The 18,180-nt window shown below is 37.9% G+C and overlaps 1 protein-coding gene across 3 annotated transcripts in view; it reads right to left on the bottom strand.

Moving 5' to 3' along the window:
• fat3a (FAT atypical cadherin 3a) overlaps positions 1-18,180 on the bottom strand; it is a 203,879-nt gene that overhangs the window by 53,558 nt on the left and 132,141 nt on the right. For 2 of the 3 annotated variants that reach the window (XM_055148013.1, XM_055148014.1), the window contains exons 14-17: positions 15,555-15,788; positions 11,265-11,654; positions 7,505-7,719; positions 1,417-1,554 (exon numbers count right to left, since the gene is read on the bottom strand). In XM_055148013.1, the coding sequence (XP_055003988.1) occupies positions 1,417-1,554; positions 7,505-7,719; positions 11,265-11,654; positions 15,555-15,788 (977 nt within the window). Of the gene's footprint in view, positions 1-1,416; positions 1,555-7,504; positions 7,720-11,264; positions 11,658-15,554; positions 15,789-18,180 lie in introns of all 3 variants that reach the window. The other variant, XM_055148012.1, reaches the window with a different exon arrangement.

Below are 18,180 nucleotides of genomic sequence, written 5' to 3'. Positions count from 1 at the left end.
AGAAAAAATTCTCAAATTCTTGCATGGAGAGTGCAATGTTTTAATTAAATTTCTTTGCGGCAAAAGCAAAACAACATTGGACACTGGTAACTTAGTGAAATTACCTAAAATTATAATGTTACAACATCTAATCTCTTTATCTGTGGGTTTCAGAATGATGAGAAATGAGGAGTGTTGCTGTAGCAATCAACAATTTAAAAAATAAAAGCTGTATTTTACGTTATGAGTTGGAGAAAGTCCTCAGATTGCAGCATGGAAAGTGCAACTTTTTAATTGAATTTCTTTGTAGGAAAAAGAAAAAAAAAAGGACACTGGTAATTTAGTAAAATTATCTAAAATTATAATGTTACAAAAATTTAATCTCTCTATCTGTGGGTTTCAGATTCATGAGAAATAAGGACTGTTACTATAGCGATTAACAATTTAAAATGTTTTGAATAGGAAAAAGTCTTCAAATTACAGCATGGAAGGCACACATTTTTAACTGAGTTTCTTTGTAAGAAAAAAAAACAAAAACAACACTGGACACTGGTAACTTAGTAAAATGACCCAAAATGATAATTATAAAAGGTCTAATTTCTCTATCTTTGTTTCAGAATGATGAGAAATAAGGATTGTTGCCATAGCGATTAAGAATTTAAAAGTCCTCAAATTGCAGCATCTTGGGCACAACTTTTTAGTTAAATTTCTTTGTAGTAAAAGGAAAAGAACATTGGACAACACTGTAATTTACCCAAAATGATAATGATACAACATCATCTCATATCTATGGGTTTCAGACTGATAAGGGATAAGGACTGTTGCCATAGCGATTAACAATTTAAAACTAAATACCCTCAAAATGTTGTATATACAGTAACAGGGAGCTGAAACCCAAGAATAAATTTATTATAAGCCATAGGAATCGTTGTATTTGTAATGTTATGCCTTCAACTCAAAATTTTAAAAGTTGGTGCAATGAAATAATAGAGTAATAAAAGTAAATGTGTATGTATTTCTGTTTAAAATTTAGATAAAAATGAACACAAATTAGTATCATTTGAGGGGGTAAATGTGTTGAAAGTATTAAATTTGTTCAAAAATTTCATAACTTTTTATGCTCTTTAACAATTGATCAAAACACTATATTCGTCTATAATAAAATGAAAACAATGACATTCAAATTGATTTAATAAATGGGTTTTTATGGTGAGGTCACATCACAAAGAGAAAATCAAATTTGGGACTGATCTAGGACTAAATTTGGGACTAAACCCGGGCTAGACCTGCACTAAACCAGGACTGGATCTGACCCGAAAGAACTAACTTCATTGAAATTACAACAGGTGGCGCTGCAAAGTATCAGTAAACTCAGTGCATCATGTGTGATCTATGTAAAACCAGACAGTATATAGTTGATAATAAAAGTATACTCACGGTCTCTCTGTCCAGCTGCTTGTTCACTTTGATGACTCCACTGAGCAGATCAATGAAGAACTGGTTTTCTCTGTCTCCGCTCACGATGGAGTACAGCACTGCCCCGTTCATCTGACTGTCCACGTCCTCCGCCATCAGCTGCGCACACACACAAATACAACGTGTGCGTTTAATATCACTTCTATTAAAAAAGAACTAAGTGAAGCCAAAATCTCCAAGAGCATCAAGAACACCGGGCCTTAAGGAAATCACTTTATATTGCGCACCGTGGCAGACTCTGTCCTGCTCAAATCCAGGCTCAAAACGTGTCACTTTGCAAACTGTGTTTTTTATTTTACAGTTATTTTTAATGTTTTGCATGTTTTGATTCTGTTTATTTGATTGGAAAAGCACCTTTGAGCACCTTTAGTGTTGTAAAGGGCTCTAGAAATAAAGATTGATTGATAAAGGCTACGTTTACACTGAAACGAATCACCGTATCACCGTATCTGCGTCCAGACACGTCATTTCTGTGCCCACAAGCCTTCCTTATCCACACAGCTTGGAGCATATTTGTTTATGTTTTACAGAAATGAAACTTAAAAAAAGCATGGCTAATTTGCATTAAAAAAAACAAAACAAAACAGCTCGTTCCTTGTGCACTGATGCGGTTCAACTTCTTTCAGACTAAAGGACACAACTCAGTGGAATATGAGTGTTCTTTCTGTGACAGAGGGATGTTCTGCTGATGGTGAGTCTGTTCTGTGCTTCTATCATGTTGGAGATGGTTCATATTAAACTTTTCAGAGATTATACGTCTGCATGTCGTACACACAGACTGTATATATGAATGGACAGATATTCTAGCCTCTTAGCGTTTTGGTGGTGAATTACTTTGCGGTGCATAGAACTACATCAGAGTATCAGCGTTTTCAGGCATCCACACAGTGTTGGATCAGATCCGTAATCAAATGAATTCGTGGGAGCTGGCAGCACCAGATCAGTTCCGTCTCTGGAGTCATTTTCAATTGGATTAGTGTGAACGAACACTGCATCCACAACGAAAACGTACTAGTGTGGATGGGGCCAAAGATGGATTGTTCCAAGTTGTACAGAGACAGCAGGATGACATGTTGGCGGTGGTAAATTTAAAACAAGTATTTTTAAGCCTATGTTCTATTCAAACAAAGGAATCCCTTGTTGCTGGGTGGTTAAAGCAGTAGAGATAAGTCTTAGAGTATTGTTAGTATTGTTTTTAGTAGAAGTAGTAGTAGTAGCAGAGGTAATAGTAGAAGTAGTTGCTGTTGTAGTGTAATACATTGTTTTGCGACTCTGAGGTGGGTTGCAAGAGATTTTTTTTGGGTCGCCTTGTCATGATCTGCATGTAGGTGTGTGATATACATATACAAATATCTCCGCGTAACCCCCCCTCTGCTCCTTCTTCCCCGTGTACAGAATCTCCTCTCCACATATCCCCCCCGCTCCTCCTCACTTCTTCTCTGTGCACAGAATTTCCAATTTCCGCGCATCCCCGACTACTCACTTTTTCAGCACCGCCTTGCCTAACCAATTTTCTGTGGGAAACTCTTACTGTTTTTCATTGTTTAAGAAATACTACTACTTTTGAGTAATACTAACTGTTCAGTGAGACACGATCACCCAGGCAACAATAAAATATCCTCATTAATGTTCAATAATGGTCACAAAATTTGATTTATGAATTTACTGATTTATGAATAATGTCTATTGACTTGTGTCGTGAAGATTTGTGACTTTTAAAATATGGATCCCCAGAAAAAAAGTTAGAGAGACACTGATGTAATAGTTCTATTTGCAGTTATAGTGGTAGTAACAGTACTACAAGTTGTAATATTACAAGTATTTAATGCCTTATTAGATAGTGTAGTAGTAGCAGTAGCAGCTGTAGTAGCAGCTGTAGTAGTAGTAGTAGTAGTAGTAGTAGCAATAGTAGCAATAGTAGTAGTAGTAGTAGTAGTAGTAGTAGTAGTAGTAGTAGTAGTAGTAGCAATAGTAGTAGTAGTAGTAGTAGTAGTAGTAGTAGTAGTAGTAGTAGTAGTAGTAGTAGCATAGTAGTAGTAGTAGTAGTAGTAGTAGTAGTAGTAGTAGTAGTAGTAGTAGTAGTAGTAGTAGTAGTAGCAATAGTAGTAGTAGTAGTAGTAGCAATAGTAGTAGTAGTAGTAGTAGTAGTAGTAGTAGTAGTAGTAGTAGTAGTAGCAATAGTAGTAGTAGTAGTAGTAGTAGCAATAGTAGTAGTAGTAGTAGTAGTAGTAGTAGTAGTAGTCAGTAGTAGTAGTAGCAGTAGTAGTAGTAGTAGTAGTAGTAGTAGTAGTAGTAGTAGTAGTAGTAGTAGTAGTAGTAGTAGTAGTAGTAGTAGTAGTAGCAGTAGTAGTAGTAGTAGTAGTAGTAGTAGTAGTAGTAGTAGTAGTAGTAGTAGTAGTAGCAGTAGTAGTAGTAGCAGTAGCCTTATACTTATACTGCAGTTGGTAAGTAACATTATTCTGAAGTAGCAGTAATTAGTCCCTTTTATGTGGGTAGTTGTATTAGTAGAGATAAAGGCAATAATAGCGTTTGTAGTTTATACTAGTAGTAGCTCTTGTTGTAGTGTTGTAGTATTTTAGTAGTAGTAGTAGCGCTACCACAAGCTGTAATAATGAGCTGTAGTCATAGTTGATGGTCCAATACCTTATACTGCTGCTAATAAGTAATATTATTTTGAAGTAGCAGTAATTAGTCCCTTTTATGTGGGTAGTTGTATTAGTAGAGATAAGGCAATAATAACGTTTGTAGTTTATACTAGTAGTAGTAGTATTTTAGTAATAGTAGCAGTTTTACAAGCTGTAATAATGAGCTGTAGTCAAAGTTGTAAGTCCAATGCCTTACCGTACTGCTGTTATTATTTATTTATTATTATTTTTAAGTAGTAGTAATTAGTCTCTTTTAGTAGTCCCCATGGGTTGTATATGGTAGCTCTAGTTGAAGTATCATAGCAGTCGCAGTACTACAAACTGCAGTAATGATAGCTGTAGTCATAAGTCCAATGCCTTCTACTCCATCTGGTAAGTAATACCACTTTGAAGTAGCGGTGATTAGCCTCTTTTAGTAGTCCCCGTTGGTAGTATATGGTAGCTCTAGTTGTAATATAATAGCAGTAGCAGTAGTACAGACTGCAGTAATGATGTACGTAAGTCCAATGCCTTTTACTGCTGCTGGTAAGTTATGATTTTGAAGTAGTAGTGACTTAAATTGAGTTCAAATCTGAAACGATTTTTCCATTTTTCACAAAGGTGTTGTGTTTCCCATTGTCTCACATTGGCCATTTGCAGCTCTGGTTTAAGCCCCTCCGTCTCAGAAACACATTAAAAATCAGACCCGCTCCCCCATTTTCCATTCCCCTCAGGCACCTCTCTCCTGAACCCTAATACCACATCCACCTGCTCAAAAGCTCCTCTTCTTCTTTTGTTTCTTAATATGCTGTAAAACAGATCACGCTCTGTTCCAGCTCTGTCGCTGCCCACCTGTGTTTCCACGGTAACAGACACCTGGGCGTTTTACGAGTGAGACTTTGGCGCCGAGAGCGGAGATATTTTAGTCGCATCCAAAGTTTAGTGACTGAGCTGACTTCGTACAAAAGCACTTGCCAATTTGGTTCAGTTGCGTGGTGACACTGGCTGCGGTTACACGAACAGTCCAAATCTGATTATTAAAGGTCCTATATAACACAAAAGACACTGGTGAGCTTTAACATATATGATAATGCTCCTGGAGTTTCATTCACGTGTTTGAGTAACCCTTTATTTTTAGTTGGTTAACATCTCCAAAGCTCAAAATGTTCATTGTTCAAACTTGTCATGAAGTGGCAGTTTTCAAGTTAACTGCGGCTTCTTACATTTAGTTCAGTAGATACTGGCACTTCCAGGGCTGAAATTATCTGAATGATTGGGTAACACTTTATAATAACTACACCTTATTTAGCCTTAATAAAGCATGAACAAAGGCTTAATTAATAATGAACAAAGACTTAATTAATAATGATTCACCGCTTAGTAACTACTTAACTACTACCTTAATTAGCACTTGCACTTAATTTGCCTGTGCTGTAAATAGTTACTCATAATTATTTCATACTTAATTACTCATGAACTAACCATTTGAGCATTTATTAATGATTAGTAAACTATGAGAGAATGATTTACTAATAATACAATGCAATGATCATTCAGGCAGCTGTTATCTGTTAGTTAAATCTTTTGGAGAGCTTTTCTAAAGTGAAGACTAATGATCCTTTATTAAACATTTACTAAGCATGAATCATTATAAGTCTTTGTTCATTATTAATTAAGTCTTTACTCGTGCTTTATTAAGGCTAAATAAGGTGTAGTTATTATAAAGTGTTACCATGATAAAGTTGTGTGGAGATGAAAAACACAGTGGAGATTAAAAACACAGTACTTCCTGTATTACCACATGACATCACAAGGTAGAACGGAGAGAAAATAACCTAAATATGCAAACTAAGAATAGTGTTTGAGCATCAAACATGTGAATGAAACAAAACACAACTCCAGGTATGGTTTTGATAAGGAAACAACATTTTAACATAGATCAGTAAATACTATAGGCTCTTGAACAGATTTTTGGAGTTACACATGTATTAAAATTAGATGTAAACATGTAAATTAGAGGTCTCCAACCTTTTTCCTCTGGTGTGCTACTTTTACAAAATGAAAATACCAGAGAGCTACTAATGTTAGTGGCAAGAAATTTAGTAATAAATATAAGAGCCAGGGTGAGCCTTACATAGGGTACAGCTAGATGTCTATAAAACATAAACCATTATCCATTTGTTAGTGTACAAAATTAGGCATCAAGGTTATACATTTATAATTAAGGCTGTGTATCATTAAGAAGTTGCCGATACAATACATATCTCGATACGCAGGTCATGGTATGATACATATATAGTGCACTTTTGATTTGATACAATATATTTCAAAATTAGGCTAAATGATGACTGTGATACTAAAAGTCTGTGTAAAACCATTTCTTATGCAAAGTTCATATGAAACACAAACATTTTAATCATCAAAACACTGAAAATGTCAAATGTCGAAAATGTGTCGCATAAAAGAGTTTCCTTCCTCTAAACCAAAAAAACTGTAGCTCTGTAACAAAACAATTCAGTAAAATATACCAAAAAATACTCATATGATATATTGATACAGCAGCCTATGATATCGATACTGTATCATCACATTAAACAATACGATATATGAATATTTCAATATTTTTGCACACCCCTAGTTACAATGAAAACAGGCATTTAATCAATCAAAATTCACTTATTTAGCACAATAGGTGTAATTCAGAAATCGTTTGGTGAGTTACTTGGATTGGGGTGGAGAGATACTGAGGAGATCCCGAGCAACAGGTTGGAGACCCCTGATGTAAATCATCAAAACACGGAGGAAGTGAGAGCTTCAGGGTATCCTAGTAGAAGTCCACAACAGGTGCTCAGAAGTTAACATATAGTGTGGATCAGTGTTTCCCAAACTTTTTTCTGGGGACCCATATTTAAGAGAGATATGAAAGATCGTGAAAAAAAATCTAGATCGCGACCCCGTCTTTGGGAAACAATGGTGCAGATGACCGAGCTTATCATGTAAAAACTTACTGTGATAAAGTAAAAATCTGTCAAAACGTCTGAGTCTCTCTGCTGGAATTAGAATAAAAAGTAGTTTAATGGTTTGTCCCATGTCACCATATAACCATTAAAGGATTTTTGTGAGTGCCTCAGACTTGACTTTTTGACAGTTTTTTACTTTATCACAGTAAAGTACAAGCTTGGTCTTCACTTTCAGAAAACAGATAATAATGACATTTTGGTGTGTATATGAACATAGTCACAGAGTTCTTGGGGAAGAACAAGGCAAACCCAATTTAGCTGCCTTTACTCGTGTTTTTTTTTTTTTTTTTTTTTTTTTTTTTTACAGTTAGAGTGGTATGCAGGTTTCTGATATTCTAACACAGTATGACTTGGCTTTAGGGTTAAGCTCATTCTAAAGTGTCACGGGTGTGATCTGACCCTCACCTGCACCACCGCCTCCCCGATGGCGGCGTCCTCGGACACCACGGCGGAGTACACGTCGCGGCTGAAGATGGGCGCGTTGTCGTTGACGTCGGTGAGGTTGATGTTCACCGTGGTGATGGCGCTCAGGGGCGGGGTTCCTCCATCCCGCGCCTCCACGGTCAGAAAGTAGTCCCGGCACGTCTCATAGTCCAGAGGCTGAGCTACGAGGATCGCACCTGAGGGGAGAGAAGGGGTCCGTCACCTGCTTGTTTCTATGGATACGTCATTGCTCTGCTTGAAATGTTCCGCCGTGTGACATTAAACAGATCTACTTTACATTTATTCAATTACAGATGGTTTTACAGCTCAAAAATACCCAGAAAAACAGGGATTCTGACTGTGAGCGGGGTCGCCTCTCCATAGATCGGACTTGTAACTTGGTCTGCTTTGGTCTCCATGAAGATAGAAAGGTTTAATACCACACTGTGAACCATTCCAGACAAAGCACCACCAGAAAAGCTACACAATGCACAATACAAAATGGATCACACCTGAGAGGAGAGAAGGGGGGTTCGTTTGGTTTCGTTGATTAGTTTATTTAAACTGGGAATACATATAAACACATTTATCTCGTAAAAGAAGAGCCGCATTACACCAGATTCAGCTAAAGTTAGTTTCCATCTGTAGTCCACGGGCAGGTTCACAAACAATTCAAATACATCCAAGTTTCCATCCATTTACAAACAAACCATGCACTCTCCCATTCTTTCATTTAAAATATCACAGTTCACAAAGTTGGTAGAGGTTGGATAATTGTACACTTATTAATCTATAATGTTTTATGCTTTTCAGAATAAGAATCATTGTCATTTCAGTATAAAAATTCCACAGAATAAAACACTGTACTCCAGGTTATCAGCAACATTTAAAAAAAGGTATACCGTATTTTTCGGACTATAAGTCACACTTTGTTTTCATGATTTGGGTGTTTCCCGCGACTTATACTCCAGTGCGACTGACAGCCATGAGAGGCTCTGGGGCTTGTGTGTCAGTATGTAGTACTACTATTACTCCTGTACCACTGTCACTTCGCACTCTACTGCGCATGTCTCCTGTAGAAAAAGCCGCTGTCTTGCTGCAAGTAGTTAAATCTGCAGTCAAAAACGGTAATACAGCAGCAGAAAAAAAGTTTGGAGTGAGCGAAAAACTTGTGAGGGACTGGTGGATAGCGAGGAAGGAGAACACAGCTTCACGATAACCGGGAGGATGCACCATGTAACTTTTGTGGAAGTCACTGGATGAATAGACAAATCCTGAACTTCAATGACAATTGAAACCATCTTGTCGGGATTCAGAAAGGAATAATTCTAACTGGAACTGGTGCTGAATCTGACGACAGCTACACAGAAGAGGAAGCAGCTCTCTGTTTACCTCATGGATCTACGATTTATCTCCAGAGGTCACGCAGAAGTGACACTCAGGGTGAAGAATTCAATGAATTTAATGATTTGGAGTGAGATTGTGAGTTTGGTAAACTTATGTTATGTTGTTTATGCTAAAATTATCTGAAGAACTGAAATATGTTATATGAAAACTTAAATATGAAATATTAACGCTTATTCAGCCTGTTGTTCTCTATTCAGTTGTTGTTATTATAACTTGTCTTTCAAGGTGAAATGTCGGTTCCTGGTCTCTGATTTTATAAAATACATTTCCCCAAAAAGTGTGACTTATGGTCCGGTGTGACTTATATATGTTTTTTTCTTCTTCATTGCGCATTTTTTGGCTGCTGCTACTTATACTCCAGAGCGACTTTTACTCCAGAAAATACAGTAGTTGTTTTTTTGTTTGGTTAGTTGGTGTTTTTGGAACCTTCGTGCTATCATTGGTTCCTAAATACACACTTTTACACTAGGGCGAATCACTTTTTTTCTGATTCTAATTCAACTTTCTTTTTCAACTCTGATATGATGAAAATAAACCGACAAACTTTTACTAATTGTTTCTGAGAGTCCAAAATGCATTATGTATTATTATTAATAGCAGAAGTAAGTAGATATACGGTACTAACCTTATGAACTTTATGTAATTATCGCTTGAGAACAAATATCTTCAAATTAATTAATTAGTCCCTGGTTTGTGGGTGGTTAAAGCAGTGGAGATATACACAAAAATAGTCTATTTTCTTCTCCAGAGTCTGAACTCTGCTCCAAACCACATGCTTTCACTGACAGAGGACTGGCTATAGACTGCTTAAAAAAACAAACAAAAAAAAAGCTGGTAATTGACAATTAGACATAAATGACTCTGGATCGCGATTAAAATTGGATTAAATGCCCAGCACTATTCACGTTCTTCTCTGATTTCACATTTCAGAGATTTCATTGACTGATTCATTTTTATTTCCAGTTTGTGCCAAGAGAGAAACAATAATCATACACATACTACATCTACATCGTAAACAACAGAAAAGCACATTTCTCGAAAAGGAGTGGGAAGAAGAAAAAACTTATATTAACTCACCTCTGTTCATGACACAGTTTCAAAAATGATGTGGTTTCTTATGTATAAATGTACTCCACGTCTGGTAACACACATGCTTTTGAGAGTGGTGCAAGAGAAGAGTTTTTTGACCTCTCAGGTTGTATTTGAATTCATTTGTGCAGAACAGTTTTTGAATGTTTTCTGGGAGCAGGTTGAGTTTCACTTTTAATGAGATTTGGCATGTTTTAAATTTTACCAGGTCCGCAAATTTGAGTAAAAAGTGCATTTATATGTTCTCTGTATCCGACTAAGTGAGTATTCATATTACATTTTTTTGTAATTTAAACAATAAGTCTGTATTACTTTTATATGAATTTCCCCCGACTTTTACACATTCCTAAAAGTGCACTGTGGAACTTTTTTGGTAGAGCATCCACCACTTTGACTCCATGTTTTTTGCTTTTTTTTTTTTAATGAAATGATCTGCAGGTAATTTAACTCTTTCCCCCCTGGACGCCTACTAGGAACAACCCATACATATGTTACTAGGGCTGCCCATAGAGCATAACTGCATAAAAGAAAACAGACTTCCACGAGTGATTTCAGGGCAATTTTGGTTCATAATCGAGTATAAAGCCCGGATAGTTTGTTTGGATATCGCAGGACTCCACACAGATGCATCAGCGGCATTCTCATCTTCGTAAGATTCACTCTCTGTAAGTCCGTCGCTATCGCTGTTTTCCACTTTATAATCACCCTCATCATCACTTTGAAATCTATAAAAGTCACTTTCTCTAAACTTATCCATAAAATACGTCCACTCCTCATTATTTCTAAAACTGTGCGCCGCAGCGCCGTGATCTTTCCATTGCACGTGTTTTGAAGCTATGTGAAAAGCCGAGCCGTTTCTAAAGTTCGTCAAATCACGTCTTTAGTGATACAGCGGAGGAGTCAAAAGTCGTCATTAAGGGTACAGGGGGGGTCGTCAAATGTCGTCTTCATGGGGGAAAGAGTTAAATATTTCCATGTTGACAAGCAGGTGACAACACCAGGCCGAGTTACAGGTCAGATCTGTGGAGAGGTGGACCTGCTCACAATAATAATGCAGGCATTTTGCTGTAGTTTTGAGACATAAAAACACCAGTAACTGAATAAACACAAGATGTATTTGCTTACTTACAAACTTTGGAACATTCCAGGCAAAGCAGATGGCAGACCTTCCACCAGAAAAGTTGCACAGTGCACCTTTAAACTCACATTATGTTCAGCTAACTGATTTTGGTCTCTTCAAACTCACCTGTGAGCGGGTGGACATGGAACTTCCCGTGCTCGTTGCCAGATCTGATGCTGTAGGTGATCTCCGCGTTGGTGCCGATGTCTTTGCTGGCCGCGTAGACCCTCAGTACCTCCGTGCCCACCCCGACATCCTCCGGGACGGTGGCCAGCTGGTCCCTCCTCTCGAACACCGGCGGGTTGTCGTTGATGTCCAGCACGGTGATGGTGACGTTGACCAGAGAGGACAGAGGCCGGGGCGTGCCCTGGTCCGAAGCGCGGACGGTGATCTGATACGAAGACTGCACCTCGCGATCCAGAACTCGCTCCAAAACGACGATGCCAGAAGATTTTTCGATGGAGAAGGAGCCGTCTGCGGAGTCGGCCAAAGAGTAGACGACAGTGCGGCCCGGACCTGCTGTGGGTAAAGTACACATGGAGTTAAGTATGAGCTCTGTGTACAATAGTGACCTCACTGCGTCACTACTTCCTGTCAGATTTTATCTCGATGATGTTTTGTCGTGCTAAAATGAATAAACATTTAAAGATGAGACAGTCAACAGCGAGCAGTGGGTGGATGTCACTGACAACACATTAAAAAGTACATAAATAAAATGTATACTTCAGCGGAGGAGACTTCTGTGTTTAAAAAGAGACATGTTTGGGTCTTAGTGCTACAGTATGTGCCATTTCTTGTGGAACATTCCAAAAAGTTATAGAAGGTTTTAGACGCTCCACCTAAAAACTTAGTGGTAGTTTACAGATTCTAAAATGTGATGGTGTCATCTGTCTATTAATGCAAGAAACGTTCGTCTGTGTCTCCTCCTGTTTGTTTGTTTGTTTGTTTGTTTGTTTGTTTGTTTGACTGTTCCACACATAACTCTCGATCCATTCATCCGACTGATCTCAAATGTGGAGGGTGTCATCCTAATGGTCCGGGTGTTTGCAGTGCGAAGTTTCATGTTGTTATGGCAAAAAATGCCAAAGATCTTTTAAAATGAGTGATATACCATAAAGCTGTGATTTTATATTTTATTATTTATCTTTCTATTTTATTTTTTACTGTACATTTACATTTATATAATTATGTCTTTTTTGACATTGTTATTTTGACATTGCCTTGTGGATCAATAAAGTTTGTTTAAGTCTAAGTCTAAATACTAGTACTTCCAGTTGGGGACAAGAGCCAGTTTTTCCTATTGATTACTGTGCTTTGTCATGAAATATTAGAAAGGTGAATTCCTAAATATAAAACCTGATCATTTTAATTACTGAAATTACTGACAAGATTCAAGACCATTCTATCTTCCAACAAACAATCTGCAGTTGAACAATATTCATTTTAGCTGCCGACATCTGTATTACACAATATTGGCTTATAGAATGTAATAATGTCATCTGAAAACCTCCATATCGTGCCCTTTAATAGAACCTAGAACAGTATGTCGAGGATATTTTAGGAATTACTTCAACTTTTGACCTCATTTCACATCGTCATCTATTTCTCTAGGTTGAAATTGCTCATCTATGTCATTTAATAAACATATTTTTAGTTGAAGAAGAACTAATCAGTAGTAGCAGTAGCAGTTCTAGTAGTAGTAGTAGTAGTAGTAGTAGTAGTAGCAGTAGAGGTAGTAGAGGTAGTAGTAGTAGTAGTAGTAGTAGTAGTAGTAGTAGTAGTAGTAGTAGTAGTAGTAGTAGAGGGAGTAGTAGTAGTAGTAGTAGTAGTAGTAGTAGTAGTAGTAGTAGTAGTAGTAGTAGTAGTAGTAGTAGTAGTAGTAGTAGTAGTAGTAGTAGTAGTAGTAGTAGTAGTAGTAGTAGTAGTAGTAGTAGTAGTAGTAGTAGTAGTAGTAGTAGTAGTAGTAGTAGTAGTAGTAGTAGTAGTAGTAGTAGTAGTAGTAGTAGTAGTAGTAGTAGTAGTAGTAGTAGTAGTAGTAGTAGTAGTAGTAGTAGTAGTAGTAGTAGTAGTAGTAGTAGTAGTAGTAGTAGTAGTAGTAGTAGTAGTAGTAGTAGTAGTAGTAGTAGTAGTAGTAGTAGTAGTAGTAGTAGTAGTAGTAGTAGTAGTAGTAGTAGTAGTAGTAGTAGTAGTAGTAGTAGTAGTAGTAGTAGTAGTAGTAGTAGTAGTAGTAGTAGTAGTAGTAGTAGTAGTAGTAGTAGTAGTAGTAGTAGTAGTAGTAGTAGTAGTAGTAGTAGTAGTAGTAGTAGTAGTAGTAGTAGTAGTAGTAGTAGTAGTAGTAGTAGTAGTAGTAGTAGTAGTAGTAGTAGTAGTAGTAGTAGTAGTAGTAGTAGAGTAGTAGTAGTAGTAGTAGTAGTAGTAGTAGTAGTAGTAGTAGTAGTAGTAGTAGTAGTAGTAGTAGTAGTAGTAGTAGTAGTAGTAGTAGTAGTAGTAGTAGTAGTAGTAGTAGTAGTAGTAGTAGTAGTAGTAGTAGTAGTAGTAGTAGTAGTAGTAGTAGTAGTAGTAGTAGTAGTAGTAGTAGTAGTAGTAGTAGTAGTAGTAGTAGTAGTAGTAGTAGTAGTAGTAGTAGTAGTAGTAGTAGTAGTAGTAGTAGTAGTAGTAGTAGTAGTAGTAGTAGTAGAGTAGTAGTAGTAGTAGTAGTAGTAGTAGTAGTATAGTAGAGATAGTAGTAGGTAGTAGTAGTAGTAGTAGTATAGTAGAGATAGTAGTAGTAGTAGTAGTACTATAGATTTTTTCTTGGTATGGTTCAGGAATAAAAAGTTCAGACTCTTTTTCTTCCACTTGTGCGGCTCATGTAAAGTAGAAAATGTTTCCTGTGACGTACACAGAGCTGCTCACATTTGCATTTTTCTAGATCAAAGTGCCCTGACATTGAGCAAGGCAATTATTAAAGGGTTAGACTATTTGAGGAGGTGCTTGTTGCTGTGTGAACCATAGTTAACACTTTTGATTAGTGACAGACTACTTTGACCTGCAGTTATTTTCCTGATTATGAATATGTACTCATGCCTATAATGTTTGGTTTCATGGTTTAGGCTCAATCTGCAAGTAAAAATGTGATCTGATCTCTGTTATAATGTCGTTTCCTCATCACAAACAGACCTGCAGTTGTGTTTTGTTTCATTTATACATGTTTAACACACAAACCCTGGATATTTAGGCTGAGTTTTGAGGCCAAAGAAAACACTCCCTTCCACCTTGTGATGTCATCTAGTAATACAGAAAAGTGCTGCAATATAGAGGTCTGCGCGGGACAGAATTTTCAGTCCTGTGATATTTTGTCCCGCTCCTGCCCGCAAATCCCTCAAGATGGGGTTCACTTTCTTAAGCTCTATCAAACACGGAGAAGCGGAAAGGAATTGTCTAAAATTTGCGTGAGATTAGACCGTGTCTGCAAATTTAGGCTGCTTAAAATGTTTTTAATTAATGCTAAATAAAATATCCAGTACAAATTATGTATGATAGGCATGCATTAATCATTTGTATATTTTACTTTACACTCATATTTAGTTTGTGGGACTGCGGTTTATCGTCCCACCCGCCTGCTCCAGCATCATGCAGTCCCGTCTCACCCACGCCCACAGTGAGCTTTCAAAATGTGTCCCACACCACACTGTTTTGCGTTAGGTTCCCGCGGGAGTGCAAGGCTCTACTGTAGCCTCCTCGGACCTGGTGTTCACATATGTGGCCATATATGTCACATGTCAACACATTTTAGTAAATTAATAAATAGATTTTGCAAATCAGTATTCAATTTTGACTTTACTGTATTCCACCAAAATGAGTAAAACAAAAACTGAATGTTTTATATATCATATGTTGACATAATTTTTCTCAGAAACTACAAATGTACTAAAGTCATGCAAGAGTTTGGATCCTAGGAGGTCAATTTCATACAGCTTCACTAGAATCATTTGGATAATTTCAGCTCTGGAAGGAGTGTATATTTTAAATTTGTATTTATTTATGAGACACAAACACTGCACAATATACACGAACCTTAACAGGACAGATGCATTGTGCCACGTTGTAGAACTAGAGCTCATTTCCATCTGTAGTCCCTGGTGCATGTTTTTTAAGGTTTGGAATTGCCCAAAGGTAAAAGGTAGCTGATAACTTAAAAGTTAACACTTGATGACATCACAAGGTGGAACAGAGTATTTTGAGCTTTGGAGATGTAGGCAGACTAATAATGTAGGGTTACTCTAACATGTATGAATAAACAAAACACAACACCCGGTATGTTTCTGAGGACGTAACAACAGTATAACATGGCTTAAAGCTCACAAGAGTCAATTTTAAACCTTTAAAAATAAACCTGACATTGACATTGGTAAGTGGTTGAGATGTTGGTCTTACCCTGGTCTGGATCGATGGCCTGTATGCGGGTGAGCAGGGCTCTGGGGGCGGTGTCTTCATAAACACTGGCGGTGTAGTGAGGCAGGGTGAAGAGGGGAGGGTTGTCATTCACGTCGCTCACCGTCAGCAGCACGTCAGAACTACAAAAATGGCCACCACCGTCTGTCGCTTTGGCAACCAGTCTGTAAGCTGGCGTCACCTCTCGATCCAGGTTCACCATTAGTTTGATATCACCTGTTGAGTGTATAAAGTGAAAGTATGAAGGCACAAAGTAGAGCCCGACCGATATGGATTTTGTTGTGGCCGATATGAAACGGATATAATGGGAGTTGGAGCTGCCGATAGCCGATATATTCGCCGATATATTTAGTGATGAAAAAATTCACTGTAAATCTTGAATTGTTTAAAAAACTTAGGTTTGGCTCTAGCGGATTCTAAATTGGGTTTATTTAGGCAACATTTATTGTTGTTCTGGCTCTTTACATCATATTTACATACAGTAGATTGGCCTAATGGCATTTTTGCATCACATTCTAGCTACTAGTGATGGGTATTCCAGTTTTTTTTTTTGTGGCTCTTTTGGCTCGGCTCACTAAAGCAGCTGGCTCTTTCGGCTCCCAAGCGACTCTTGAGATTGTTTTGTTGCAAGCAGGACTAAACCAGAACTGAACCAGGACTGAAAAAGGACTAAACCAGGACTAAAACAGATTTAAACCATGTGTAAAACAGGACTAAACCAGAACTGAACCAGGACTGAGTGTCGGGACTCGGTTTCTATCTCTCTCCTTCACTTAAGCCCAAGTTTAGTCCTGCTTTATTCATTTTATGCTGAACTGCAGCCAAATATGCACTTTTTTTTTTTATCCTATGCACACGCAGATTTCTGAAAGTTTCGTTTTCAGCCGCTGCTGCTGTCAAACTACGGGTCGACATGCGGCATGAAGAGAAAAAGTGAGAAAAAGAGAAAACACGGCTCCCAATGAGAAACATGCTCCTGTTGTTCGCTCTAAGAGCCGCTTCGATCGCGACCGACCCATTGCTACTAGCTTAGTAAAGAAACTACCGCTATTAGCCTTTAGCCGTGCGCATAGCGGTAATTAATTATATGCATAAATGTGGATCATTCACACGTCTATTCACAGCTTATTTACATATCAACGCAGGTTCAGTAACAAATATATGGCCAATATAGTCACTTTACAATAGACCAATAGAAAACAGCCTGTTTATGTGCGGGAGCTACAGCAGCTAATCGCTAACAAAACCTAAACTAGCTTCAAAGTCGATGTATTTCCAACACTCACCGCTCACACAAGCTCCTCCTCACATCACAAGTCTGCACTAATAAATGTCCTTTTAATCCAGACTCAAACCGATTGTCCGTAAAAAGAATATAATCTCAGTGTTGTGCACCGCTGCGGGTGTAAACAAACACACGTGAGTGAAGTGACGTGACTCTGGTGGTGTGTTCAGGGACAGTACGGTCACAGACACAGACAAATTACACCGCAGATAAATACTGGTGCGGAGCCATATATGAGGACATTTATCTGTCTGTAAATTGGATTAAATGAACATAATGTAGAGAGTCTAAGCTTTATAACGAGGTATAACATGCCCAAGTGAAATATCGGCCCATATCAGCGAGCATATCGGCCGATAGCCGATATGTCTCCAGGTGCCCATATTGGCCGATTATATCGGCCAGCCGATATATCGGCCGGGCTCTAGCACAAAGTCCAACATGTTCTCTGTCGGTGTAAATGGAAAGAAGTGAAATAGCTTCAGAAGTGGTGCCATTATTCCACCTTTAATACGCAATTTCTATCAGCTGAAAGGACTTTAAAAGACCCAACCAAATAATGTAAGAGCCAACATTTGTAGATCATAAGTCAGAGTATTACTTTCATCTCACAGTTGCCATGGAAATTGACAATTCATTATTAAGTGGGGCGACAGTAGCTCAGCTGGTAGAGTGTATATCCACTGATCTGAAGGATCCGCTCTCGACATCAACATCATTGGATGAGAGGTCGGATCCACTGTTGACCACAGTTTGGTGTCGCAATTTTAGCTAGGTCAGGAATCGAAGTACACTAGACGGTTTGTAAGAACCCCGAAGTGCGAGTTTGGGCACCAGCCAATCAGCAAAGAGCCATACATTCTGTGTTGGCAACGATTCCCGAGATCGAGGATTTAAAGCCAGAACAAAGAGAATGTTTGGTGAATTTCATCAAGGGGAAAGACGTTATTGTCCTTCTTCCTACAGGATTTGGGAAAAGCTTAATATACCAGTTAGCCCCGTTAACAGCGCTTTACATACGTCACGACCAAATAGCAGCGATTGGTTAAATTTAAAAAAGTATCTGCCTACCATCGAGCCAACGAATCCTAATGCTGTGAGGTCAGACAGTTTCTATGAAGTGAAACCGGCTGATGAATCAGGATATTATTATAGAAGATAATTTGGAAGATAAATACCGTTAAATACCGTCTGAATTAATTTTATTCTGAATTTTAGTTGCTGAAATTTTAAGTGTACATTTTCAAGTGTTTAAAATTCAGTATACAAAAGTCACCTTTTAAATATTCAGCACAAATATTTTCAATCCCTCAAATTCTACAG

The sequence above is a fragment of the Boleophthalmus pectinirostris genome, unplaced genomic scaffold, assembly GCF_026225935.1.
Source record: "Boleophthalmus pectinirostris isolate CB_2022bp ecotype Guang Dong unplaced genomic scaffold, ASM2622593v1 HiC_scaffold_9, whole genome shotgun sequence".
NCBI lineage: Eukaryota > Metazoa > Chordata > Actinopteri > Gobiiformes > Gobiidae > Boleophthalmus > Boleophthalmus pectinirostris.
This window is presented reverse-complemented; position numbering and strand designations above follow the sequence as displayed.